Here is a 24,558-nt window from a genome sequence, read left to right as displayed (position 1 = left end):
AAAAAAAAAAAATACAACAAAAAAAAAAAAAAAAAAAAAAAAAAAAAAAAAAAAAAAAAAAAAAAAAAAACCACAACCTACTTTGAATGCAAAAATGAATTTTTCTTGAAAGCAGCTAGCATTTACCTAGGTTTTCTGGGTACCCGGCATGAAATAACCCTTCTCATGTACTGGCTCATTTAATCCTCAAAACCACGTGAGAAGTTAAACACTATTATAAATGTCATTTTAGAAATGAGAAAATCAGAATGTTAGAAGAATGATTCAAAGTCATCCAATTTGAAGAGGTGACGCCAGATCTATGCGTCTCCAAAGCTATTAATACATACTATATAAAGTAGTGTGCGGCTCATTTTGGAAGACATTAATAAACTCAAAGCTTTCATGTATTTAGAAAGTTTGAATTTTTCATTACTCAAGGCTTAGAATAATAAGTATGACCGTAGGCCTCTGAATGGAACAACACACACAATAACTGGTGACATAGCCAAGTCATGTATCAGCATTCTTGGTTACAAAGGGGGATGCTGACCCAGATCCAGACCCTTACTAATCTCAGTTCAGGTCACACAATCCAATTTCACATAATCACCCATAATCTCTCTCTGCTTTTCAATGACAACAGGTTTAAATAAATTATAGCCATCACACAAGTAGAGCAAACGGACAGAGTAGACTGATCCATACTGATCTGTTAGCTGGCATAATCCAGTCCCTAAAGATTAGAGATACTACTTACTGAACATCAGTTCTGGGTCAGCCAATTGACATATATTATCTCATTTAATCTTTGTATTCTTCCAACCATGTAATATTATCCTTACCACCCCATTATACATATGAGGACATTGAGAAAGAAAGTAAATAACATGCACGTGGGTCTTGGTGAATAACAGAGCTAAGGACTTAAGCCTCATTCTAACTCCAAAGTCCATGCTCCTTTGAGTGTCTACATGAGGCCAATGAGTCAAACATTTGTACAAACACAACTTAGTTCTTAATAGTATAGCAGGAAAACGTGTTAAGTCTGATAAGTACTTTCTTTATAATAGTACAATTCTGTGAGTGACAATCACAAAGCAGGTATGCAACATCCTATTTCCAGGTTAAAAAGCTACAAAGTATTATTATTCCATTTTACAGAAGAGGAAATTCAGTTTAAGAGAAGGTTAAGCAAAGTTAAATAATTTGCTTAAGATCCCTTGGCAAACTAGAGCCAGACGTAAAACCTTAGTGCTTTTGACACAAAAGCCATGCTCTTTCCTTTCTCCCTTGACAAGTGGCTATATTTCTGTTGATGCAGAAAATGACTTCTCCTCCCAGATAGGGAGAAATAGATCACTCACCAATTCATGGGAAGGACTCATGTTCTGTCCCCCCAATTCCAAGCATAGCATAGCGTTTAGGAATGTAGGCTCTAGTTCCAGACCGCCTGGTTCATAAGTCAGCTCCACCACGTATTAGCTCTGTGACCTTGGGCACAGGATAGAAAGAAGTAACTTTGCTCTAGGTAAACTATCTTGCGATTATAATTATACACATTGAGCTCTTTTTCAGTTTTTGGTTAAAGTAGAGAATGAAAACAATTATTCAGGGCTAAAGTGAATTCCAAGCCTGAGGTATTTGGATAAATTGCTTGAACTTTCCCTTTCATTCTGACAATGGAGACTTTGTAATTAAAGTCACTTTCTTAAGAAAGGAGTCACCACTGTTGATAAGCTTACCATTTGTTTAATGCTGAAGATCAGAGTGAATATTTATTTAGGATTTCCTAGGTGCCTGGCACTGGACTAAGGGCTTTTTGTGGATTATTTCATTTAATCTTCACAGCCACCTTCGAGAAATGTACTCCTGCCCTCTCTGGCAGATAGGGAAACCGAGGCTCAGAGGATTAGCCAACCAAAGTGGGTCATCTAACTGCAGTCAATTTGGTTCATCACACCTCTGTTCTGTTGTTTCCTTCACCTCAGTTCGAATGATTCCAGGACCTTTTAGCAACCTTTTAAACAACTTCATTTCCACTAAACTGATAAATTACATAGCGATGCTGCCCCTAAGGGTGCTCCAACAGTCAATTGTTTCAAAAAATCTAACATCAATGCAGAAAATGAATTTTTACTATTCATGCGGTTGGACTGACAAGGAATTACAAAGCAAAGGTCACAACTTTAATGGCTGGTAGCTTTAACAAACAGACATAAGCATAAAGACATTATTAAGTAGTTTTCTAAAAATGATCACCACCACTTAAAATTGTGTTTGGAAACAGCATGAAAATAGAGCAAACTGATTAAAGTAATCCCGGAGCATCTTTTATCCCCCAAGAAGTTATTTTGCAACACAATTTTCAAATATTTAAAAACCTCCCCTCTGCCAAGAAAAGTACCATTTTATTTGAAAGACACCAAGCTTTCGGCAGTAATTCTTAATTCCATAAATTAAAATGGCATTTTTCCAGTTTATAAGGACCTCGCACACAACAGGTCAGCTGACGCAGGCATTCGATGGCTAAGGAGACTGAGGTGGGAGAGGCTGGGGACCAAACCCTGGATCCCCGACTTGTCGGGGTGCTGCTGCTCTTCACAGCCATTTACCCTCCTGCGTGGTCCTGACAAGCTGCATCAGAAGCAACCCCTCGCTCTCCCGGGAACCCTGCTTCGCTTGCTCTCAAACTTCCCCTTATAAGATTAAAAAACCATCATCTTCACACGCAAATTTTTTTTTAAAAAGCCTGAGTCTTACAGATCGTATGTATATGTATATTTAAATATGGGTTCATTCCATTGACGTGGTTCAATGGAATCTAGTTTTTAGAATTAAAGAGGCTTGGGCTTCCCTGGTGGCGCAGTGGTTGAGAGTCCGCCTGCCGATGCAGGGGACACGGGTTCGTGCCCCGGTCGGGGAGGATCCCACGTGCCGTGGAGCGGCTGGGCACGTGAGCCATGGCCGCTGAGCCTGCGCGTCCGGAGCCTGTTTTCCGCAACAGAAGAGGCCACGACAGTGAGGGGCCCGGAAAAAAAAAAGAATTAAACAGACTTGGCTCCAAATCCAAGCTCTTCCACTTACTTGCAATTTTTTTCCCTTTTAATCTTGGGCAAGTGTTCTTAACCTTTCTGAACTTTAGTTTCCTTGTTTAAAAAAATGAGATCAATAATAATACCTGTTTCATAACTTTTTTTTTTTTGCTAGAATCAAATGAGATATTCCTGTGCAGTTTGTGGCCTGGTGCCTCATCTATAGTGAGTAATCAACGGATATTAACTTATTAACTAGTCTTATTACTTCATTCTTTCTGTTGTTTTCTTTTGGCCGTGCCCCGTGGCATGTGGGATCTTAGTTCCCGGACCAGGGATCAAACCCATGCCCCAGGCATTGGAAGTGCAGAGTCTTAGCCACTGGACTGCCAGGGAAGTCCCCTATCCTTTCTCTTCTTAAGCAGCTTGTCTTTTGGCCTATTTTGTATAATTGTTGCCTTTCGTAGAAAGGGGAGAAAGATAAAGGGGGTAAAATTGGAGGAAAATTTTGTTTAATTTGCTAAGAGTGCTTGTGAGTGTTAAAGAAGGTAGATTGTGTATAAATAAAGCAGTTAAGGTATTAAGCTCTATTATTTTAATTCATTTATTCATGCAAGCCCTATAGCTAAAGGCAGGAACTGTGAACAATGAATTTATGTCTTACAGCATGTGGATTTGCTGAAAGCTTCCATGATTCCCTCCTCTTGCAGAGAAGGAACTGATTATTTACTAAGAGCAAGTACCTGTGCCCTTACACAGCCTATCTCACTTAATCACAACATCAGTACTACGAATAGATAAGTTATTTCTGCACCCATTTTAAAGATTGGGAAGGAAAATTTCAGAGAGATACACTTACTGAAGGGCACACTGCTAGTAAGAGGCCGAACCACTACTACATTTGATTCAGTCCAGTGTTTTCTGTATTCTCACGTGCCCACCAGTTTCACTTAGTAAATAATAGTGCACATTCACTGAAAATTAATACTGTAAATGGGGAACAAAGTAGCCTTTCTAATCATCAACCAGACACATCTGTGTATAACAGAGCCAGGACAGTAGTTAAGATTTGCCTTCTGTTAAAAAAAGAAAAAAGAAAAAGGCTTCTAAAAAAGGTTGTTGGCACTTAACAACCTGAAATCAGGCATTTATTTATTCAACAACATTCCATCTGTGTTCACTGAACCTCTAGTATGAGCCACTCTGCTAGGTAACTGGAATCACAAAATTTTTGTTGCCAATTACAGGCAACTGTTTTTAATACCTGAATTGTGTTTGTTTTTGATTTAATGTTCCTATAAGCAGAACGTGTATCTTTGAGGTTCTGAATAGGCTGCACTAATACACTGTGGCAGTGCCACCTAAATCTCTTTGGGTGTTAATCATGACCATAAAACACTTGGAGTTGGCAATTTAAAGACCTTTTCCTCATCTGTGAATTGGGGTTTAAAGAAACAGTACCTACCTCCCAGAAGAAAAGTTCTTTGAATTCATCTTGGAACTGTTTTCTACTAAATGCCATTTTGGCATGATCTTATTATCAGGGTGATTTGATTTTACAAAACAATCATGAAAGTATTTAAAATGGATACACATTTAAATGTCAAATGCTTGACACAGACTGTAGTAAATTTCATTCCTTCAAGCTGAATCATTTATGTGTGACATTTATACAGAAATGCAAACAATAAATGGTCAAATCGATAAAAGTCTATGGAATTGTTTAAGAATAAGAAAGATCCAAATTTCAAACGGGGAACTATTTTTTATAGTCCACTATTTTCTAGTACTGTTAAGATGTAGAGTACCATTATGGCCATAGTACATTATAAACAAACGTGTCCTAAACTTTTAAAGTATTTTCCTGGGCAGGGGTTAAGAATTAGAAAAAACAAAACTGTTACAATTTGTTGCATAACAATGGAAGGATTATATAAACCCTATTTTGTCGTTTGATGCTTTTCTACACAGAATTAATTTCATCCAGCACTAAAAACATTATACTAATATCGTCCTTTTGATTCTTCATGAACGTTTTCTAACTACTTTATTATCCCTGCATTTTAGCAACCCCTGTGCACCACCTGGAAGCAGAAAGCACCAGCCCAGCTCCTTTTACTGTGATAATTTATCTTTCTAACAAACAGTAGAATGACCTGTGTTAGTTCTCCACCTAACAGAACACATCAGAGATCTCTGGGTAGGGCCAGCTGAAGATAGCGGCTTTCTAAAATCGCCAGAGATCCAAACTAAAGTAATCACAGAGGTTTTAGTCGGTCATCAAAAATGGAAATCCCTAATGTGTTGACTATTTCAGAAGTGTTAAACTGTAGGTTTAACACAGAACCATAAATAACGATGTGTGACTGCCGGGGTTTGTTTTGTAATCCTTGGGTTTTCTAGATCACATTAGAAACCATTTTATATGAAGCACCTCTACCCTGCCTCCCTCCTCCCATCTAAAGTTCGTCAGTGAATGTAAATTTTAACAGCCATCCATATGGACAACACATACCAGGAAGGGTGCAAGGCCTTTATAAACACAACCTACTTTCTTTGCAACACTCTTCTTGGAAATCAAGGAATCTGTTTTTTCACAAGGCAGCTGTCTAGGAAGGCTTTGCGAAAGGGACCCCAAGTAAACAGTGGAAAACTCAGCGCAACGGGGTTCCTCACAATAGACAACCACTATTAAGCTGTAATTTTTAGAGGCAACCTGGTTTACTACCACTCAAACACTGGTATTTAGAAGAAACAGGCCAATTACAAGATGTGATTCAGCCCTGGACTTTAGTAAAGGCACTTAAATGGAAAGGTCCTTGGCTTCAGAGATTTCAAGTCAAGAGGAAAAGAGGCAAAAGTGCTAAGCACCCACAGGGCTTTTAAACAAAAGATGAACTTCTGCTCCCGAAAGGGCAACAGAGTATGTGTATGCAAGACAAACAACGGCCCCCTTTAGGCTGTGCTCTGTCCTCCCTGGTCTCTAGTGGGGGCACAGTATGCGGTCAGGGTACATTATACAGTGGGGATGCCCTTTCTGCAAAGGTGAAGGAGGCTGCGGCTTACTTTTTCCAGTGAGCACTGACGATGGCTTTGCTCTCGCTCTCTCGTCTTGTGCGCCCTTTTGCTTGGTCACCCTAGAGAGCAAAGGCATTCTTTGCAAGGCCACTGTCAGATTTTTGAGCTGCTGTCTGTGCACCAGGAACACAGAAAAGGCACCCTAACTGCCCCCTTAGAGACCACATTCTAATCAGCAGCCCTCCAAGCCCCAAGGCAACAGCTACACCTGCGAAGTCAAGTGCTGAATTCCTTCATCCAGATAAATGAAAGATAGCTACTGCTACTTTTTTTTTTTTAAGTGTCTGGATCATTGCCTCAATTCTGAACATGGTTTTAGCAGGAAGTTCACTAGATTTTGCTGGTGCTTAGAGCATTATCATCATTGTCACAGCTCTATTTTCTGCGGAATCCGTGGTCCCTTGCCTGGAGGAGGGGGTCCAGACCTGCAAAAAGTCAGGGCAAGGAGATACTGAGACTTGGCAACGTGCCATCCACAGAAACTGTCTTTCCCGGAGGCAGAAGGGCTGCTCCCTCCTTTTTCAGCCTCTGTGTCTCCAGCTGCAGACCTCTCCCCTTCACTCTTCTTCTCAGGATTAACTCTAGGGCACAATATTACTGAGGCTCAGTGACTTGCCCAAGACTATGAAGATCCAATGACTGGCCCTGGAGCCAGAACCAAGCGCAGGGTCCGTACCTCTGATTCCCTGCACGAAAGTTCTTTCCACTACAGGATCAAATTCTCTCCATTTCTTCTCCACGCACACAGATATTGGAGACCGCAGGGGTAGAAACAATGAGCAAATACGGGGAGGCAGACATTCATTAGTTATGTAAGATGACATCCTCTGGCTGTCCGACTTTGCCTTATGATTCTTCCTCACTTAGAGGATTTAAAGATCGGGAGAGAGAAAGTAAAGATCCCCTTCAACTATGGATATTGCCAAAATAGCAAGTGCAAATACCATTCTTGTTATAGAGGAATATCAAGTAGCAGGTGAAAAGGCTAAAAGTAGAAAAGTCTAAGTTGAAATCTCCTTCATTTCTCCCCATTGGCTGCTTGGTTAAAATTTCTATTCACACCAAAGCAATGACTACATGAATCTCGGAACCAAAGGAAGCTAAAATGCCATCTGGTTCAAACATCTATTTTACTACTACCTTAGACATAGAGAAGTCTAGAACTGGAAGGCACTTAGAAATCACCTAGTCCTACTCTCTCATTTTACAGTGGAGGAAACTGAGGTCCAGAGAGATTCAAATGTCTTCCCGAAGTCATACAACATAGTATCTGCGCTAATAAATGAACTCCATCCCCTAATAACCAAGTCAATGTGGCAGCCCAGAAAAAAAATAGTAAAATGTAGTCAAAAGACAAAGAGAGTTACGTAACAGTCTTCCTTTAGATGACACACACTGCAATTTTAGAAAAAGATCCATGAGGCCTAATTATAAGAAAATCACCCCCTATCACCTCCATTTTTCTGGACAGAAGGAAATAGGTAGAGATGGGATAATGACAATTCTCTCCAACTCCCAGCCCCTGTAAACAGTTTTTATCATGCCCATAATTAAGTGAAAAGGCAAAAACATCTCACTGCATCTATAAATCAATAAGGCTATAGTCAATGGTTTCTATGAGACAAAGTCTACATAAAATAACCCTGAAAACAACATATATTATAAAAGCATCCTGGTGTCCCTTCAATGATTTATAAATTGTTCTGACTACACAGGTGATGAACACCAAAGAGAGTCTCCTGCAGGTGCTTGTGATTCATGTACTAGAAAACAAAGATGAAAGATCACTCCTGAGAGATTTATATCCAAATGCCTTACCCTAATTTACAAAAGGGAACATTAAGGAAACTGAGAAAAGAAAAAAAAATCTCCCAAACTTGCATAATGAAAAAAATTAAAATGTCACCACATGTTGCCTGGTAAAGACAATAAAGACACCCCGCAGACATGAACGCTTGTCCTCACTCTGAAGAGCAAGTTCACGAACACCAAGGACAGGAAACTGACCCAGTCTCTTTAGTCTAAAATGAAATAAAATAAACCCTCAGAATCAGACAAGAGGAACTTAGAAAGCAAAAGTATGGAAATATGAAAGTGAATCAGAGATGGTGATTATATTCCCATTTTCTATTCCTATTTTCAATTTTAACTCTTATTTTCACTTTTTAAGAAAAACTTTAGGGCTTCCCTGGTGGCGCAGTGGTTGGGAGTCTGCCTGCTAATGCAGGGGACACGGGTTCGAGCCCTGGTCTGGGAGGATCCCACATGCCGCGGAGCAGCTAGGCCCATGAGCCACAGCTACTGAGCCTGCGCGTCTGGAGCCTGTGCTCCGCAGCAAGGGAGCCGCCATAGTGAGAGGCCCATGCACCGCAATGAGGAGTGGCCCCCGCTTGCCACAACTAGAGAAAGCCCTCGCACAGAGACGAGGACCCAACACAGCCAAAAATAAATTAATTAATAAAATCCTACCCCTAACATCTAAAAAAAAAAAAGAAAAACTTTAAAGCATTTATCATCTCTCCTGCCACCGATAACCTTTCTTTTCATACATTCCTAATTTGATAGTACAAACAGGCATCAGTTTATAAGGCTGAAGGCAGAGATCCAGATTTATGAAAATTTGGTCTCTGTGCTTTGATGGTTAAGCAACATTTACCTGCAAAAGCTAGTTTTTTTCTGGCTTTTAAGTTAGTCGGCAGGCAATTCTCTTCTCGGGGATAATAAATTCAGACTGTAACTACAGTAAGCCACTGTGCTGGGATACAGACATATATAAAATCTCATTTAATCCTTACAGATCTTTATAATCCTTAATTAATTAATACAGATCACTTAATCATTACAGATCTTTATATTTTATAATCATTGTACAGATTGCAAAATGGAAATCCCAAGAAGTTAAACCATGTGCCTAAAGTCATTTGTCTTACCAGTGGTAAGACAGGAATTAGAATCAAAGTCTTGAAAAGCTAGAACCTAAGATCTCTCCACTATATCTCAGGTGTTCCCTAGACATGGTTGGGGAAGGGCACACTCAGTGGGGCTCGCTGGAACATGCAAGAAACCTCAGTTTCAGACTAGCTATTTGGGGAGAATTTTTTTTTTAATGTTATTGATGGTGATGGAAAGATTTCAATAACCCTATCATTATAGCATAAATGTGATTCATAACTTGCGATCTCCAAATCAGCAGTTAGATATAAATAAAATTTGGCGATTTTAATTGGTTTGGCTCGGGCCGGGCCTTCAGACTTCCATATGGTTATTTTCCTTGTTTTATGTTGCATGTAATCGACTTAGCACTTGAGTTTTAAAGTCTTGGCAGAATCTATCAATTAAAAGCTACAAAAATTAGGATTGTTCAAAGCACACATTCCAAATGAAGTGATTTTAAGGACAAAATTTTAAAATGCTCTTTTCATAAATGTTAAATTTTTCTGTAAACTTGCATCATCACCCAGATGACAAACTTCATACAGACAAAAGAGGGATCTTTTCTCTGGAAAAACAAAAGCTAATAAACATTCTATTTGCTTCTTCTGAGAACTAATGTGTGCCTAAAATGGCCTTTTCTACACCGTTTGCCAGATGAATTTTTCCTATCTTCATATTTCTAAAACTGACAGCAGTCGTGAAAACTCTCACAGACCAGACCATCTCAAAACTAAAATGTAAGTACAACATCAATAAACATGGCGCCAGCCCTGTTAAACTGATAGCACTTTTCTTTTTTATGCGGGCTTCTCACTGTTGCGGCCTCTCCCGTTGCGGAGCACAGGCTCCGGACGCGCAGGCTCAGCGGCCATGGCTCACGGGCCCAGCGGCCCCGCGGCATGTGGGCTCTCCACGGACCGGGCACGAATCCGTGTCCCCTGCATCGGCAGGCGGACTCTCAACCACTGCGCCACCAGGGAAGCCCAGCACTTTTCTAATTGGTCTTGCAAATTAATGTCCAATTGTTATTTAATATACCAGTTTATCAGAGTATTACATTGAAAAAAAAGATTATATATTGAAATAGATGTTCTTTCTAAGCCAGAGACACGATTCCCTTCAGAAAACGTAAAACCACACAATATGGATAAAATACATTCAGAAATCTGAAAAACACAAAATGCTTTCATTTCTGTAGACTTGTGACTAAACTTATTGTTAAAATTGCTCCTCAAGACCACTGCCCATGTAATTATTTCCCATATGCTAAAAGTTCATCACACGTGCTAAATAAATTAAAGAATCATTTATCAAACCTCAAGTGGTCGTTGGTGAATTTCCACATTTATTTAGCTTGACTGAAAGTCCAGAATGCCTGGTGTCCCTGTGATTCTTGGAGAGATGCACAATTCAAGTGTATTTTTTTAAATTATCATTAAATTCTCATTTTATATCCTGGGTAATGGAAGGGTACACAACTGTTTGTTTTATAACAGAACTCTGGAATTGATGCCATCTTTACAAATGATTATTTAAACTATTGAATGTTAATAGATATTCCTCCCTGGCAAGTATAACATTAGATTCAGTAGAACCATCTTACGACTTAATGTCAGATTTCCTTATGCTACTCTCCATCCATAGAGGTGCACAGGAAATTTCTTTGTAACTTTTGGATTAGAAAATTTAACAATATGAATGAGGATCTAAGCACCCTCCCCCATTTCCACTGATTATTTCATTGATTTCATGCTATTTCCAGGGTCCCCTTTTCCTGTGGCAAGAATATGGAATTGCTAGACGTATCTTTAAAGGAAACCTTGAAGGTCATTAGATCCCAGGCGATGAATGCCTTCATTCACCAAGGGCACTGCCCTCCTTTGCCTTCAGTCCTTTAACAGCAGCAAGTTCCCCCAAAGGGCTTGCACTTTTACTCGGCCTGAGCAGGTCACATTTCTAAAATACTTAGCTGCCTGCAGTGTCTCTGGTCAGCAGTACTGAGTCACTAACACCAAGGAGTTTCAGGCTAGTTTGACCTCTTTCTAGTTTTCAATGGAATTATACCATGTAATCCAATTTACACAGCCATTTAATCAAAGTGAGAAAGGAGATTACAGAGCTCACTTTTGTTTTGCAAAGCAAGGGTGCAAGGATCATCAATCCTACTGACTCTCAAAGTGACTTGATAGTACATCGCCCCCCTTTGGATTGTTGGTCATTAACCTGATCTGTCTCCAGTGATCTTGTTTAAATAGGAAGGTTTAGGCTCTTTTCCTGAACTAGAAGGTAGCGGTTTCTCCACCCACATCTCACCACTACCATTCACGTGAGCAGATGCTACTATAACAAAGAATTGGTTCCCCGTCCGCCCATGCTTATTATTCCACAAAGCAGAAAGCATGTACGAATCAAGTAATTAGATTAAAACTTCTCTTCTGTTGCCAGTCTTTAACATTTGCATTTCAACAGCCCACTGTGGTGATCCCAGGTGCTTTGCCTATAAACTAACCTGCTTGCAGGAGAGGAACTTGCGCTCCGCTCCTCTCCTAGGTCTTGGGCAGCTGCCCTAGAGACTACACAAAAATTTCTTCCAGGCCACGTCCCTCCCTCCTGCCCTTTTCCACACGGGTGCAATGGGCTCGAGTCTTCCTACTCCCCTCTGAATATGTACCCTTCCCAGGTCTAGACACCTATTTAAAATATGACACTAAGTATGTCATTAAATAAAGCATTTTCAGCACATTCTAAACTGAAGATCTGTACCAACCTTTCCCCCACCAATTCCACCCCTTCGACACACTTCAGGAACTGCAATCTCCGACAGCACCTCTGGGGGGTGAAAGGGCGGCCTTACCCAACCCGCGGCAGATAACAGAAAAATTCCTAAGGGGAGAAGTAAGTAGAGGTAAGACCTGCAGCGGCAGAAAGAACTGTGCATGGGAGTACGGTGGCGGCCCTTTCTAAATCCAGATATCTGCTGCAAGAAAACAAACAAACTAAACTAATTGTACCCCTGGACGGTGCTTCACCACTGTTCTTCTATATAATGCACAATTTTGCAGCACTGGGAATTACCTCAATAGCTACCATCAGAGGTGCCCATTAACACACACACAAACAACTTTTTCTCTTCTGTAATGGAAGAAAGTGGGTGCAATGTGGAGGTATTACCCCCTTTAGAGCTCTCTTGCCTAGAGCCGCAAACCGGGCAGACGCCGCGGGAGTCAAGTTTCCCGGGGCTGGCCGGGCAGGTTCTCCGCCCAGCGGAACGCGGCCACTAAGGAACTCTGGGTTGGCTAAGTTCCAGCGGCTGCACCCGCGTCCGCACGAGCCAGGTACCCACCCAGGGGCTGCACAAAAATCTGGGTGCGAGAGCGAGCGTGGCGCGTGGGGAGCTGTTGTAATGTCCCAGAAATCCACGGGAAAATGTCTGCGGTGCAAAGACATGTCTTTCAGTAATCACTTAAACTCTCCGGCCAAAGAACAGATCCTTCCATCTTACAGGAACTGCGGCTCCCGACTGACAGCTCCCAACTTAAGGGCTACAGCTCCAAACTTGACACGGGCTCCCTCTCATCACTCCCACTCCTCCTTTCCCAGGCTCACCCGGGCCGGGCGGCTGGGGCTTGCACGCCACGCCCGCCTCCCCAGCGCCCTCCAGGCTCTTCCGGCAGGCACAGCCCCGAACGCCCCGGCACTTGGAGCCGGGACGCACCGGCCTCCAGGCGCGATTTTCTTGGAGAGCCAGCGAGCTCCCGGGCGCGCCCTACTCACTTGTGTCTTCTTCATAAGGAAAGGCAGCGCTGTGATCCAGCCCAGGCAGCGGTGTGGCAACTCCGTTTAGCTGTTCTGGAGCTCCAGCATATTGCATGAGCAGCGGCTGCAGATAGTCCACGCATTGGGTAGCCCGAGCGCAGCGCCCTCTCCACTGCCCGTGCTTCGCGGAGCGCTCCCGGTCCCGGCGAGAGGCGGCGAGTGAAGCCCCGGTAGGGGAGCCGCCAGCACTTTTATACAGATCCCTCCCGCCTACTCCGGACACGCCTCCTTCCCTTCCGGAGCTCCGGGGAAGCAAGGCTGGGCTGGGGCAAGGGAGGGAGACCCGGGAGGGCGGCCGGAGCCCCGCGAATACACCAGAGTTGGACAAACCAAGCCAAGCGCGTCCCCACGCCGGGGGGCCCGTGTGCGCACGGCCGGGAGGCCACCAGGGCGCGGGGGCGCCGAGGGTGAAGCTGGACACCATGCAGCCGCCGCTTGCGCTGCACGCGGGTAGTCGAGAGTCCCTGCTCGGCCCGTTAAGATCCGCCGGGGCTCACCTGGCACCGCCGGGGGACGGAAGAAATACCTCGCGCGCTGGCGAGGGCCCGGAGCTCCCTCTTTTCTGTAGAGGCGGTGTGGGAGAGGTCACTGGGGGCCTAGCAAACAATTCGCCCCGTCCTGCTTTATGGAAATGTTTTTAAAGCTTAATTAGGATCTATATAGTTAGGCCATTGTCTTACCCTTGTTTTTTTTAAACAATTACTTTAGTGAATGAATATTTAATCATTGAAATAACAGTTGACTCAGGATTGAATACTGCTAAGGGAGATGCTGTTTCCAGAATGGTTTACTGCTGCTTCTTTAGAAATTAAGATTGAAAGAGAAGCGATAGGTTATTAAACGTGGAGATCACCAACCCAGCCAGAGTTTTGAAAACTGTACTTTTTTGCTGGAGAAGGTTTTGGAGTCGGAAAGATAATGCAACAATAATAGTAGATAAAACCATTATATGATGCACTTAATTACATACCAGGCGCCGTGCTAAGTACTTTACAGAGATTATCTCGTCAAATCTTTTCCGTAAATCTATTGTATAGGCCCTGTCATTTTTATTCCCAGTTTATAGTTGATGAAACAGTCTTAGGTCAATTTTCCCAAACCACAGCTAGGAAATAACTGAACTTAATTTGAATCCAGAGCCCTGGCTATACAGCTTTTTGTTTGTTTCTTTGTTGAGTCTTTGCTGCTGCGTGTGGGCTTTCTCTAGTTGCCCGATCGGGGGGCTACTCTTGGTTGCGGTGCTCGGGCTTCACATTGAGGTGGCTTTTCTTGTTGCGCAGCATGGGCTCTAGGCCTGGCTTCAACAGTTGTGCCTTGGGGGCTCTAGAGCGCAGGCTCAGCGAGCCATGTGAGATCTTCCCGGACCAGAGATCAAACCCATGTCCCCCGCATTGGCAGGCGGATTCTTAGCCACTGTGCCACCAGGGAAGTCCCCTATAGAGCTTTTAAAAAATACTTAAAACAAATATTAACTCTCCAAACCCCGCCCCTGCCACCCCCCGCTTTTTTTTTAGTCTGTGCTGTGTCTTCATTGCCGCAGGCGGGCCCCAAAACCCTTTTATATTTGTTCTTATAACTGGAGAACACTAAAAAGCGTTTTATTAATTTTTTAAAAGAAAATATTTACTAGACATTAACATCAATAGTCTATGAAATAAGAATAATGTGTAAATTTAGGAATTAGGTATTTTAATAAGAGAGTAGGATTCCAAATTTGCCTTAATTAGTTCAGTGTGCCTTTTTTTAAAATGAATATGCCAAACCTATAACCATGAGAAACAAGAAACTAGGTAAAATTTGAAACTCACTGTGTTAATTTTCTATCACTGCTGTAACAAATAACCAAAACTTAATTGCTTTAAACAACACAAATTCATTATCTTAACGGTTTGGAGGTGAGGAGTCCAAAATGGATCTCCCTGGGCTAAGTGTTGGCAGGGCTGTGTTCCCTATAGAAGCTCTAGAGAGTTCCTTTTCTTGCCTTTCCAGGCTTCTAGAAGCTATCCAGATTTTTTGGATCATTCCTCTTCAAAGTCAGTTATGGTGAATTGAGTCCTCACATCACCCACTCTGCCCTTCCCTTCTGCCTCCTTCCACTTCTAAGGGCCTTGTGATTACCTTGGGCCCACCTGGATAATCCAGGCTATACTCCCTAAATCAGCTGATTAGCATCATTAATGCCATCTGCAATCTTAATTCCCCTCTGCTATTAAGGATAGCCTATTGACAGGTTCTGGGGATTAGGACACTGACATCTTTGGGCGTGGCAGGGGTGCATTATTCTCTCCACCACACTCAATAGCGAACAAATTCAGGGAGAACATGGAGTGGAAATGTGGGCTTGTTATGTCACTATGCATCCTTCATCAAGTGCTTCACTCCAAGTGGCTACAGAGCTCTGACTAGGAGACTACCTCCCCCTCCATGGTTACGAAAATAAATGTTTGAAAAAACCAAAAGTTCAGAGTATTAAATAATTACTTTTACTTTCAATCAAAACAGTGCTACAAACCATTTTAAGCAGAAGTGAAAAGAAGTCTGTAAACAGAAGCAAATGCGACGGTATAGGAAAATCATTTAACTAATGACTCCTCTCTGCCAATCCCAATCTTAACACAGCCAGCCTTTAGGAGTAATTTTGGTCTGCCAGAATCTTCCAAAGAGTTGCATATATATTATGCACAAAGGAGTTACACTCCTGAAATGTATCATTATGGTCTAATGGAAAGGGAAACGAGTTTGAGAAAGGTTGATTCTATTTCAGACTCTGTTGCAGGCTCTATGACCTTGCCACCAATCAGGGGTTTAGCAGTGTGGCATGCATAACTGCAAAGGCTCCCCAGGTGACTGTAGGTGCTGCACTGATGAACATCTTTATCTTACCAAATGAGTATAAATTAAAATGTGTATTTTTAAAATGTATATAATATATACATGTATAACACACATATATCAAACAGATGATTCCAAGTTGATTATTGCTTAGAAAAAAAGAAATTTGAAGGGTCAATTTAAAAGCAGTTTAATGTATAACATTAAATAAATATAACTGGTAGTAAAGGAAGGTGTATAATGACAAAAATCATGACATTGGTAGAATTACTGAAGCTTGGCAAACATCAATCTAACCGTACTAATTTTATGAAACCAATAAGAAGGAATGGCCTAATAGGTTAGAACAGGTTTAAGGAAACCGGGGAGTAGACCTAGCAGAAAGTCAACCCAATTTCTTTTCAATCAACTGGATGATTCATCTCAGGACTCCATATACTAATCTCCTAGAGTGACTCGCTCTCTTCGCTTCCCTTCCTCCCTGCTTCCCTTCTTCTCCCTCTCAGTTCTTTCTCCTCCTCCCACCTCCACAGCTCAATGGCTTTCTAGCTACACTAATATCATCACTGACTTTCTCATCCATAACTCTGTATCTGTTGTTTCCTTCATACTGATGCACTACAGTTATGCTGTATAATCATGATACTTGAAATCAAAATGAAGAGAATATGAAAGCAGATACCAAAGAGGTTAGAAGAGGTAGCATGCAAATCACAGACTGTGGGCAAGCTCCTCAGGAGGTCAGAAGTGGGTCAGAAAGACAAAGATCTTCCTTCGGTGTAGGCCTTTGAGAGGAGACAAAGGCCAGCCTCTTAGTCCCTTAGCAGAAGAAAACCAGGAGCTACTTAAAAGTGAACAAGAGGTAGGGCTAGGCCCCAAATGGATAGGAAGCATCAGGAATTTTTTCTCGTAGAAAAGTAGGCTCCTGTTATAGGGTGCAGGGAGTTCAACATTTGATACATTGGGAAGAAAGTCTATCCATGATTATCTAGTCTTTACTTGCATACTTTCAGTGCTAGTTGGTCCACCATGCTGTTTCTGATTAATCTAATTATTGGAAAGATTTTTCTCTTTTGAGCTTTAACATTTGTTGTTGTTTATGTTAAGAGATAGGTTTAATTTAGTAAGGAAATCTAGTAAGTCTTGTGCGTATGAAACATCTCTTGTTTGTTCACCCATTCTGGCTGCCCTCTGTTAGACACATCACTCTTTGATCACAAAACTTCCTCTGCTGAGAACTCTGATGGCTTGCCATTGCTCTTGGAATAAAGAAAAGCAAAGAATTTAAGGCTTCCCAGGTCTGGCCCCCTCCTGCCTCTCCAAAGTCAATTTGTGCCGTGCTCCCTGCTCCAGAGGCAAGAAACATTTTGTGTTCCTCAGAGTTCCCTCCCATTTCAGAGCCTTTGGTTATACTCTTCCTTCTGCTTCTGCAGAGACCACTTTGCTCAAATCTCCTCTTTACCCAGTAGATATTTTCTTATTCTTTAGATCTCAGCTCAATATTCCCTATATTCTCTTCCTCAGGCAGGTTTTCCCTAACCTCTGATTTGATCAACTCCCCTCTTATTATAAACTCAAGTATGAATTCCCTCTTTCGTAGCATTTATGAAACATTTGTTTGTGTGATTATTTGATTAAAGTCACTGACTATGACTGTCCTCACTCATTAGTTTATCTTCAGTGTTTAGTACAGTAAGCAGAACACAGTGAATCTCTTAAATACTCTTCCAATTAGTTTACTGATGCCAGGCAGGAGGCAGGAATCGGATAAGGCCCAGAGCTTGTACGACATCAACAATTTCTCACAACAATCATGTAAGGGAGATAATTTTTCTGTTTGATAAATAAGAAAACTAAGGACCAATAAGGTTAAGTAATTTATTCAAGATCCCTCGGTTGGTAAGTGGAAAGGCATGATCTAATCCAGGCATGTGGACAACGGTTAGGATTTTTTATCTGCTCTACACCTCTCCTATTCTTCTTCCTCTGCTACTAGCATCCCACTTTCTTTTGTAGAAATCACGCAAGATGATCCCATGTCTCTCAGAAGGGATTGTCATTCACAAGGCTTTGCCTCCCCTTCCCCCTTCACTGTAGGGGTTGGTTTAGGATCCAGGTCTGGCCAATCCCCTGATTGGTGAGGTATGGGTATATCACCTGAGGTGGGCTAATCAGAATCCACTGAGGTATTTTCCTGCTAAAGTCAATTGGAAAGATTACCTTCTTCCTATGGAGTTGCCACAAGCTACAAAAATGTGAAGTTTCCTTTGTCCTGTTGGTGTCTGGTTTGACCAGCCTTAAAAATGATGAAAGATATCCGTTCACAGACTATTCTTTGAAAAACCCCAAATTTCTTATATTCAGGGAATACCATCAAGCTCATTTGTTTAGTCTTTTCTTGATTATAGAATAAAGGTTAGAAAATATCACCAAGGATAGTAAATACTTAAATTATTGATAGTTGGCCTTCTTTTCCCTTTACACTGTGCTTAAAAACTAATCACAGGTCCAATTTAAAAACAACAGTAGGGGCTTCCCTGGTGGCCCAGTGGTTGAGAGTCCGCCAGCCAAGGCAGGGGACACGGGTTCGTGCCCCGGTCCGGGAGGATCCCACATGCCGCGGAGTGGCTGGGCCCGTGAGCCATGGCCGCTGAGCCTGCGCATCCGGAGCCTGTGCTCCGCAACGGGAGAGGCCACAACAGTGTGAGGCCCGCGTACCGCAAAAAAAAAAAAAAAACAAATAAAAACAACAGTAAATAATTACATTCCTGAAAAAAAGTTGAGCCTGTATGATATCAAATCAGAGATATTTTTTAACTCTTTTATGAAATCTAGAGATGTTTACAATATTAACTCAGAATGTTCAATTTAGTGTTGTTAATAAATATTGATCACATATCAAAAGGAATTTGGTTGACAAAAAGAAAGGAGTGTTGGGCTTCCCTGGTGGCGCAGTGGTTGAGAGTCCGCCTGCCGATGCAGGTAACACGGGTTCGTGCCCCGGTCCAGGAAGATCCCACATGCTGCAGAGCTGCTAGGCCCATGAGCCATGGCCGCTGAGCCTGCGCATCCGGAGCCTGTGCTCCGCAACGGGAGAGGCCACAACAGTGAGAGACCCCCGTACCGCAAAAAAAAAGAAAGGAGTGTTTCCTGAAGATAATTATAATATACAAAGATCATTATCCTCCATGGATATCAAATAATCTAGAAGTTATTAGACATCATGACCTACTGAAAAAGTGAGATTATCAAGAAATTCTAAAGGAATAGACTTATTTAAACATTCTAGAAGAAACCTGAGTAAAAAGGAATCCAATGGATCTTAGAGAAAGAATTTCCTGGTACACTTAAAACTATTAATTCAACTTTGCAGGAATAACTCATATTATTTATTCGTTAATTAATTCATTTGACAAATATTTTAATACTTCCAGTAATTATAACAAATAATTTTAAATTACTTCCAATAATCTCCTCTAAAATGTATCATTCATTTCTATTATCACTGCCTCCCTTCAGAGCTGATGAATCTCATTTAAACTATTGCAGTATATTCACCAAATGTCATCCTGTCCCATCCACTTCACCAAATATCTTCTTCCCATCCACTTCATCATCACTGCCAACATTACTGTAGCATCTATAAAAATCTAGGCCCAGCACCTCACTGTCTATAAATGTATTCTGATTCTCCATACCTAGAGAATAAAATCCGAAGCTCCCCACAGTTTGGCCACAACGTTTGTAGCTCCCTAGACTCATCAGCTGTACTAGCCACTTCCTTCCAACTAGCCATATTGGACTTCTCAACATTTTCTCTTTGACACCTTTGTTCCTGTGTTCACATTGTTCTTTTAGCACGGAGTAGTAGCTTGTTCTCTATTTTCTGCCTGAGATCTCCTTTTCATCATTCAAATCCTGGTTCAAATAACACTTCCTCTTTGAAGCAGAGTGGTCGCTCATTCCTTACAAACTTCATTAGGCTTACAATTAATGGGAAAATTATTTTGTAATCCATGAGCCCTCATCCAGTGAAGGAGAGAAGGATACTTCTCAAAATGTGCTGAGTGAAAGAATAAAATGAGCTGTGGAAATTTGATGGGAACATTCTAGGGAGAGGATATGCATATGGGGGCTTGGTAAACGTTAACTATGTCTTCATGTTATTTTTTTGCTACTAAAAGTTTAACAAGTATTTTTTGACTCCAAATTTATTTTTTAATAAGTATAATTATTTCTTTTAACTTATATAAATGTTTTTGTTTATGTCTTTTTCTAATCCTTAAAGATTTCAGAAACTGAGTTATTTCACAAACACGTAGCTTTTAAAACTAGAAGAGAATTTTGATAAAATGTGGTTTACACAGTTAATCTACATATGAAGAATTGATACTACAGACAGGCTTATTTGAATGAGGGGTAGAACACTTGTCTCCAGAATTGACTTATGAAACACTTTCTGGCTAGTCCAGAAACACTACTTCCAAGGAATCAAGATCAAAGAGTAAATATTCTACCCTTGTTTATAGTAAAGAGTGATTATTAATAAGACAGTGATTTTAAGATTATTTAGAGGAGAATTTCTAGAGAAGAGAAAAAGGTAGAATTGATTTTCTAAATAATATGTATATTCTGGGAATATGCTTTTCTATAGTCTATATTCCCAGAATATAGGAGAATGTTCACTATATATATATGTATATTAGACAATCAAATACCATGAACTGTTACAACTTTTATATGTTTTACTACAGGTCCCTCTTCTCCATGACATTTAAAAATATATTATTTAACTCTATGTTTTTGCATAATTTTCCTGAATATTAAGACTTTCATATATGTCTCATAACTTTTATGTGTATTAGATAAATTAATTTAGGTTGATGTTTTTGTCAGTGATGTTATCCTCTCCACTTATCTGATTTTAAAAGAGATTTGTGACTTCAACTGTGGCAGTGTTCTTTTGTACATTGTACTTTTGAAATGTGTTCTCTAATGAATCATTTAAATGAGAAGTTTCTAGAGTATGGCCTATTTCCTAATTGACAAGTTTGTTCTATACAACTCTTGAGTGGCACAGTTAATAAAGAGTATAGAGACATAGACAAATGCACTAGTACTTTGTAAAGCTCTAATGATATAATATGACTCCCCTAGTTATCTCTTCCTTTAAAAATTATAAATAGGCAATAACAGAGAAGCTGTCATGTATTTGGAAACTTCTTTCTTTCTTTCTTCTTCTGCAAGGTGGTGGGTGAAAAGAATTTGACATTAAGGCAGCTAGGGAACAGATAAACTTTACCATTGTGGGTTCCAAAGTCTGAAAAAAGCATTGTGGTTTCTTTTTTTTTTTTTTAGTGGACGTTCAACTTGCTTGGACAAGTAGCAGATTTTTCGTGTCTCCCTCCAGCGTCATCAGACCACTTATCAAGTTTGGATAAAAGACATTTGTTAACAATGTACCTTATTGTCTATGTTTTCCCTCAGCTAGAAACTATTTGCAATGACCCTATCTTCAGAGGTTATGGGGATCTTGACCAGTTTTCAACCTAGTCTAAAGAGGCCTTGAAGGAAGAGATGGCTTTCAGAATTGAGATCCAAGCTTAGAATGGCTAGTAAGCCCTAGACATTGTCATCTTAGCCACATACAGTGGCCACCCTCACCCACCTTCCTTTAAAAAAATTTTTTTTCCATTCAAATCTGTCATTCCATACTATGGAGGCTCCCATGGCAAATCCCCGTTACCAGCTTTCTTATTCTGAAGACTATACCCAAGGTGAGACAGTAGATAAAAATAAGGTGAGCTGATTATTGTCATAATCATTGATTTTTAAATATATGTTTTGTTTTTCATTTATAAAGAACACATGCTTAAATTGGATTGATTATTGCTTAAAATATGCAGTGTGGTATTGTGTGTGTGTTATTTGACTGAGGGCACATCCCAGATGCTGGAAACATTCTATTCAAGAATTTCAGTCCAGGGCCGTCCAGCTAGCTTTCAAACTAGAAGTTCCATGCTCTAGAGGTCACTAATGCAAGCACTTCTATTATTCATATCTATGCTATCAAAATCTAGCTTATTTCAGCATAGATTTTGGAAATAATTAGAAATAAGAATGTTCCCTATTATTCATAAACAGCATACTATATGGCAAATCATTTTTCAGAGGTGAAAATGGTGGCTTATTGACCAGCATCATTAATGTAAGAAGACCATCTCATCGGCAAAAATTAAAGCTCTTCAGGATACCTGTACTGGCTAAAATTGTTCTAGAAGCAGTCATGAACAGGGTATAATAATTCAAGAAGGCCTGAAGCTTTTAGCAGTAGAAATAATGCTTTTAAGACCTGAGCCCTGAACAGACTGGTTCCGGCCATTGGCGTGAGAGGATTTCTAGTGATGTGTTTGTTTTGAGAAACTATTTCATGTAAGATGCTAATGGAACACTTAACTGTATCAAGAGCTGGGACTTTATCAAGCTATAAAGAATATTTCGTGTCACCTGATTCATGTCTATTTATCAATATATTGGTCTATATGTATTGCAGAACTGGGTCTGTGATTTGCTTTCAAAAATGACCTGGTGGCCACATAATCTACCCTAAAGAACCTAAGGCTTTTACATATTGAATTGGCTTGAGGTCTGTTCATAATTGTTTATGGAACACTTACCAAGTGATAAGTACTTTGCAAATATTATTTAACCTTTGTAGTAATCTATACAATAATCCTCACAATACTCCTAGCACAACTGCATTGTTTGGGTTTGGTAAACCATCTCTGCATAGGGTGATGCTAATCATTGTCATTATCTAGAGAAAGAGAAGCAACACGATCAAATCCACCTGTGAGGTGGGCATGGCACAGTTACCTGTTTTACAGATGAGAAAACTGTAGCCACAGGGCAGTTAAGTGACTACTCAAGGTCACACAGATGGAAAGTGCCCAATCTTGGATTTAACCTGTACCTGAATGACTCTAAAAGCCCATCCTTCTAACCATGGTATTTTACTGCATCCCTTAATGATTTTTTCTTATTAATAGAAGAATTTATGGGCTAGGAAGTGAGTTAAATATTTCTGATAGTACAGTATTTACATTGCAGAGTTTTCTCATGGGGTCTAATGATAGAAAATAATTTGTCAAGTCTAGGGCATGCTGGGTAGTTATCAGGACTATAAGATAATCAGACACTTTTCAAAGCAGGACTCTCAGCGTGGAAAATGTCCTTAAGAATTTTGATTCAAATGACTGATTTCATGACAATGAACAGCTCCAAAAGCAAAGAAATGTTCTTTTATGTAGAGCAAAGGAAATAGGCTAGCATTGAGTCTTTTCAGGGCAAACTTTGGAAGCTTAAGATTATCTGTGCTGATTTTTCCCCTAATCCACCTTATTGGGTTTCTGGTTACCCGACCTTAATATAGCTTGTACAATATCATCTCTGTAACCTTTGTGTTTGTCGGCTTATCTTGATCAACTATCAGTGCAAAGTGAGAAGCTGCCTTTCATCTGGTTTCCAATGGTGCTAACTAGGAAAAGAGAAACCAAAAAGTTTGCACTGAGCAGAAATAAAGTAGTAAAGGAATTAAAGCACTGAGAGCGAACCTAAAGAAGGTATTTGAAGAAGGAAGGCTTCCTAGGGAGAAGGTTCACTTCATATCAACACCATTGGATGTTGTGAACAAAGAGAGTTAGCTAAAATCTTGATTTTTTGCAGTGGTACAAAGTTTTCCTATTTGAACTTCAATAAAGAGTTTTTGTCAATTCATCCTTACGCTGAAGCTGTTCTCCTAAATCTAATGCATCAAAGATCTGGCATTGTTAAGGAAGATAGTCCTTGAACTCTCAGCCATATAAGCAGAACTAGCAAGAGAAAAAGAAAGTATGATGCTATATAAACCTTTCTCTCTGAAAAGAAAATAGAACAGGTTTGACTTTTGGAGACCAGCTAAATCAGGCAGAAGAGCAGAGAGAGGCTTTGTAGTCAAGGCCGGGGGGAAAAGTGAACAAGGAAGTTGTAAAATGCAAAATGATTAATTTTACTACTGTGTATTAACTAAAAGGAGGAGGTATATTTTGTGTATCTAACATGCTTCCTTTTACACTGTGTGGTAGTGAAAAGAATATTGGCTTTTCAGTCAACAGACCTGGGATTAAATCCTGGCTTCAGCACTTTCTGCCTGGGAAATTTAGGGCAGATTCTTAAACCTCTCTGAGCCTCAGTTTCCCCATAGGTTAAATGGAGCTCCCAGTACCCATCTCCCAGAAGTGTTGGAGACTATATCTGTCACTAACCTTCTGTTTGACTTTGGGCAACTCAACCTCTCTGAGCCTCAGAAGCTCCATCTATAAAATGGGAATAGTCATGCTTTCTGGCTCCAATCTAGAACATTTTTCCTGCACATGTGGACAAAACAAACAGGACTGATGTTCTTGATGGTTTTTGCTCTGTCAAATCAGAATAAAAATGACTACCTAGTAGTTGCCTTCTAAAGATTAGACAGTAATACATTTCAAGTCCCTAGTTCATAGTAGCCAGGCAATAAGAGGTACACAATTGGCATGCAGTAAATGTTCAGAGTACATTGTTGAATTCTCATAAGATCTATTGGTGGCATTGGCTTACTCAATACTCATTTTCATAGAGAAAAATATAGGCCATAGCAGACAACATATGAGACAAAAATTTCCCGTATTTAAATCGTGTTCTCCATTTTTCAAAGCATAATCATATTCTCATGGAGAAGGATACACACATCATACTCCCTATTTTCCAGAAAAGAAGGCTGAGATCCAGAGAAATTTAGTGATATTCACCAGAAATGGTGTGATTTAGCAGGATCAAGGCTGGAATCTGGATTCCTGAATTCTGTCCA

The 24,558-nt window shown here is 40.5% G+C and overlaps 1 protein-coding gene across 4 annotated transcripts in view; it reads right to left on the bottom strand.

Moving 5' to 3' along the window:
• KITLG (KIT ligand) overlaps positions 1 to 13,007 on the bottom strand; it is an 88,423-nt gene extending 75,416 nt beyond the window's left edge. For 3 of the 4 annotated variants that reach the window (XM_024761380.1, XM_024761381.1, XM_024761378.1), the window contains exon 1: positions 12,801 to 12,986. In XM_024761380.1, the coding sequence (XP_024617148.1) occupies positions 12,801 to 12,815 (15 nt within the window). In that variant the 5' untranslated portion in view covers positions 12,816 to 12,986. Of the gene's footprint in view, positions 1 to 12,800 lie in introns of all 4 variants that reach the window. The other variant, XM_024761379.1, reaches the window with a different exon arrangement.
• Between the last annotated feature and the right edge of the window lie 11,551 nt (positions 13,008 to 24,558).

The sequence above is a fragment of the Neophocaena asiaeorientalis genome, unplaced genomic scaffold, assembly GCF_003031525.2.
Source record: "Neophocaena asiaeorientalis asiaeorientalis breed wild unplaced genomic scaffold, Neophocaena_asiaeorientalis_V1.1 scaffold653, whole genome shotgun sequence".
In the NCBI taxonomy this organism is placed as follows: Eukaryota; Metazoa; Chordata; class Mammalia; order Artiodactyla; family Phocoenidae; genus Neophocaena; species Neophocaena asiaeorientalis.
This window is presented reverse-complemented; position numbering and strand designations above follow the sequence as displayed.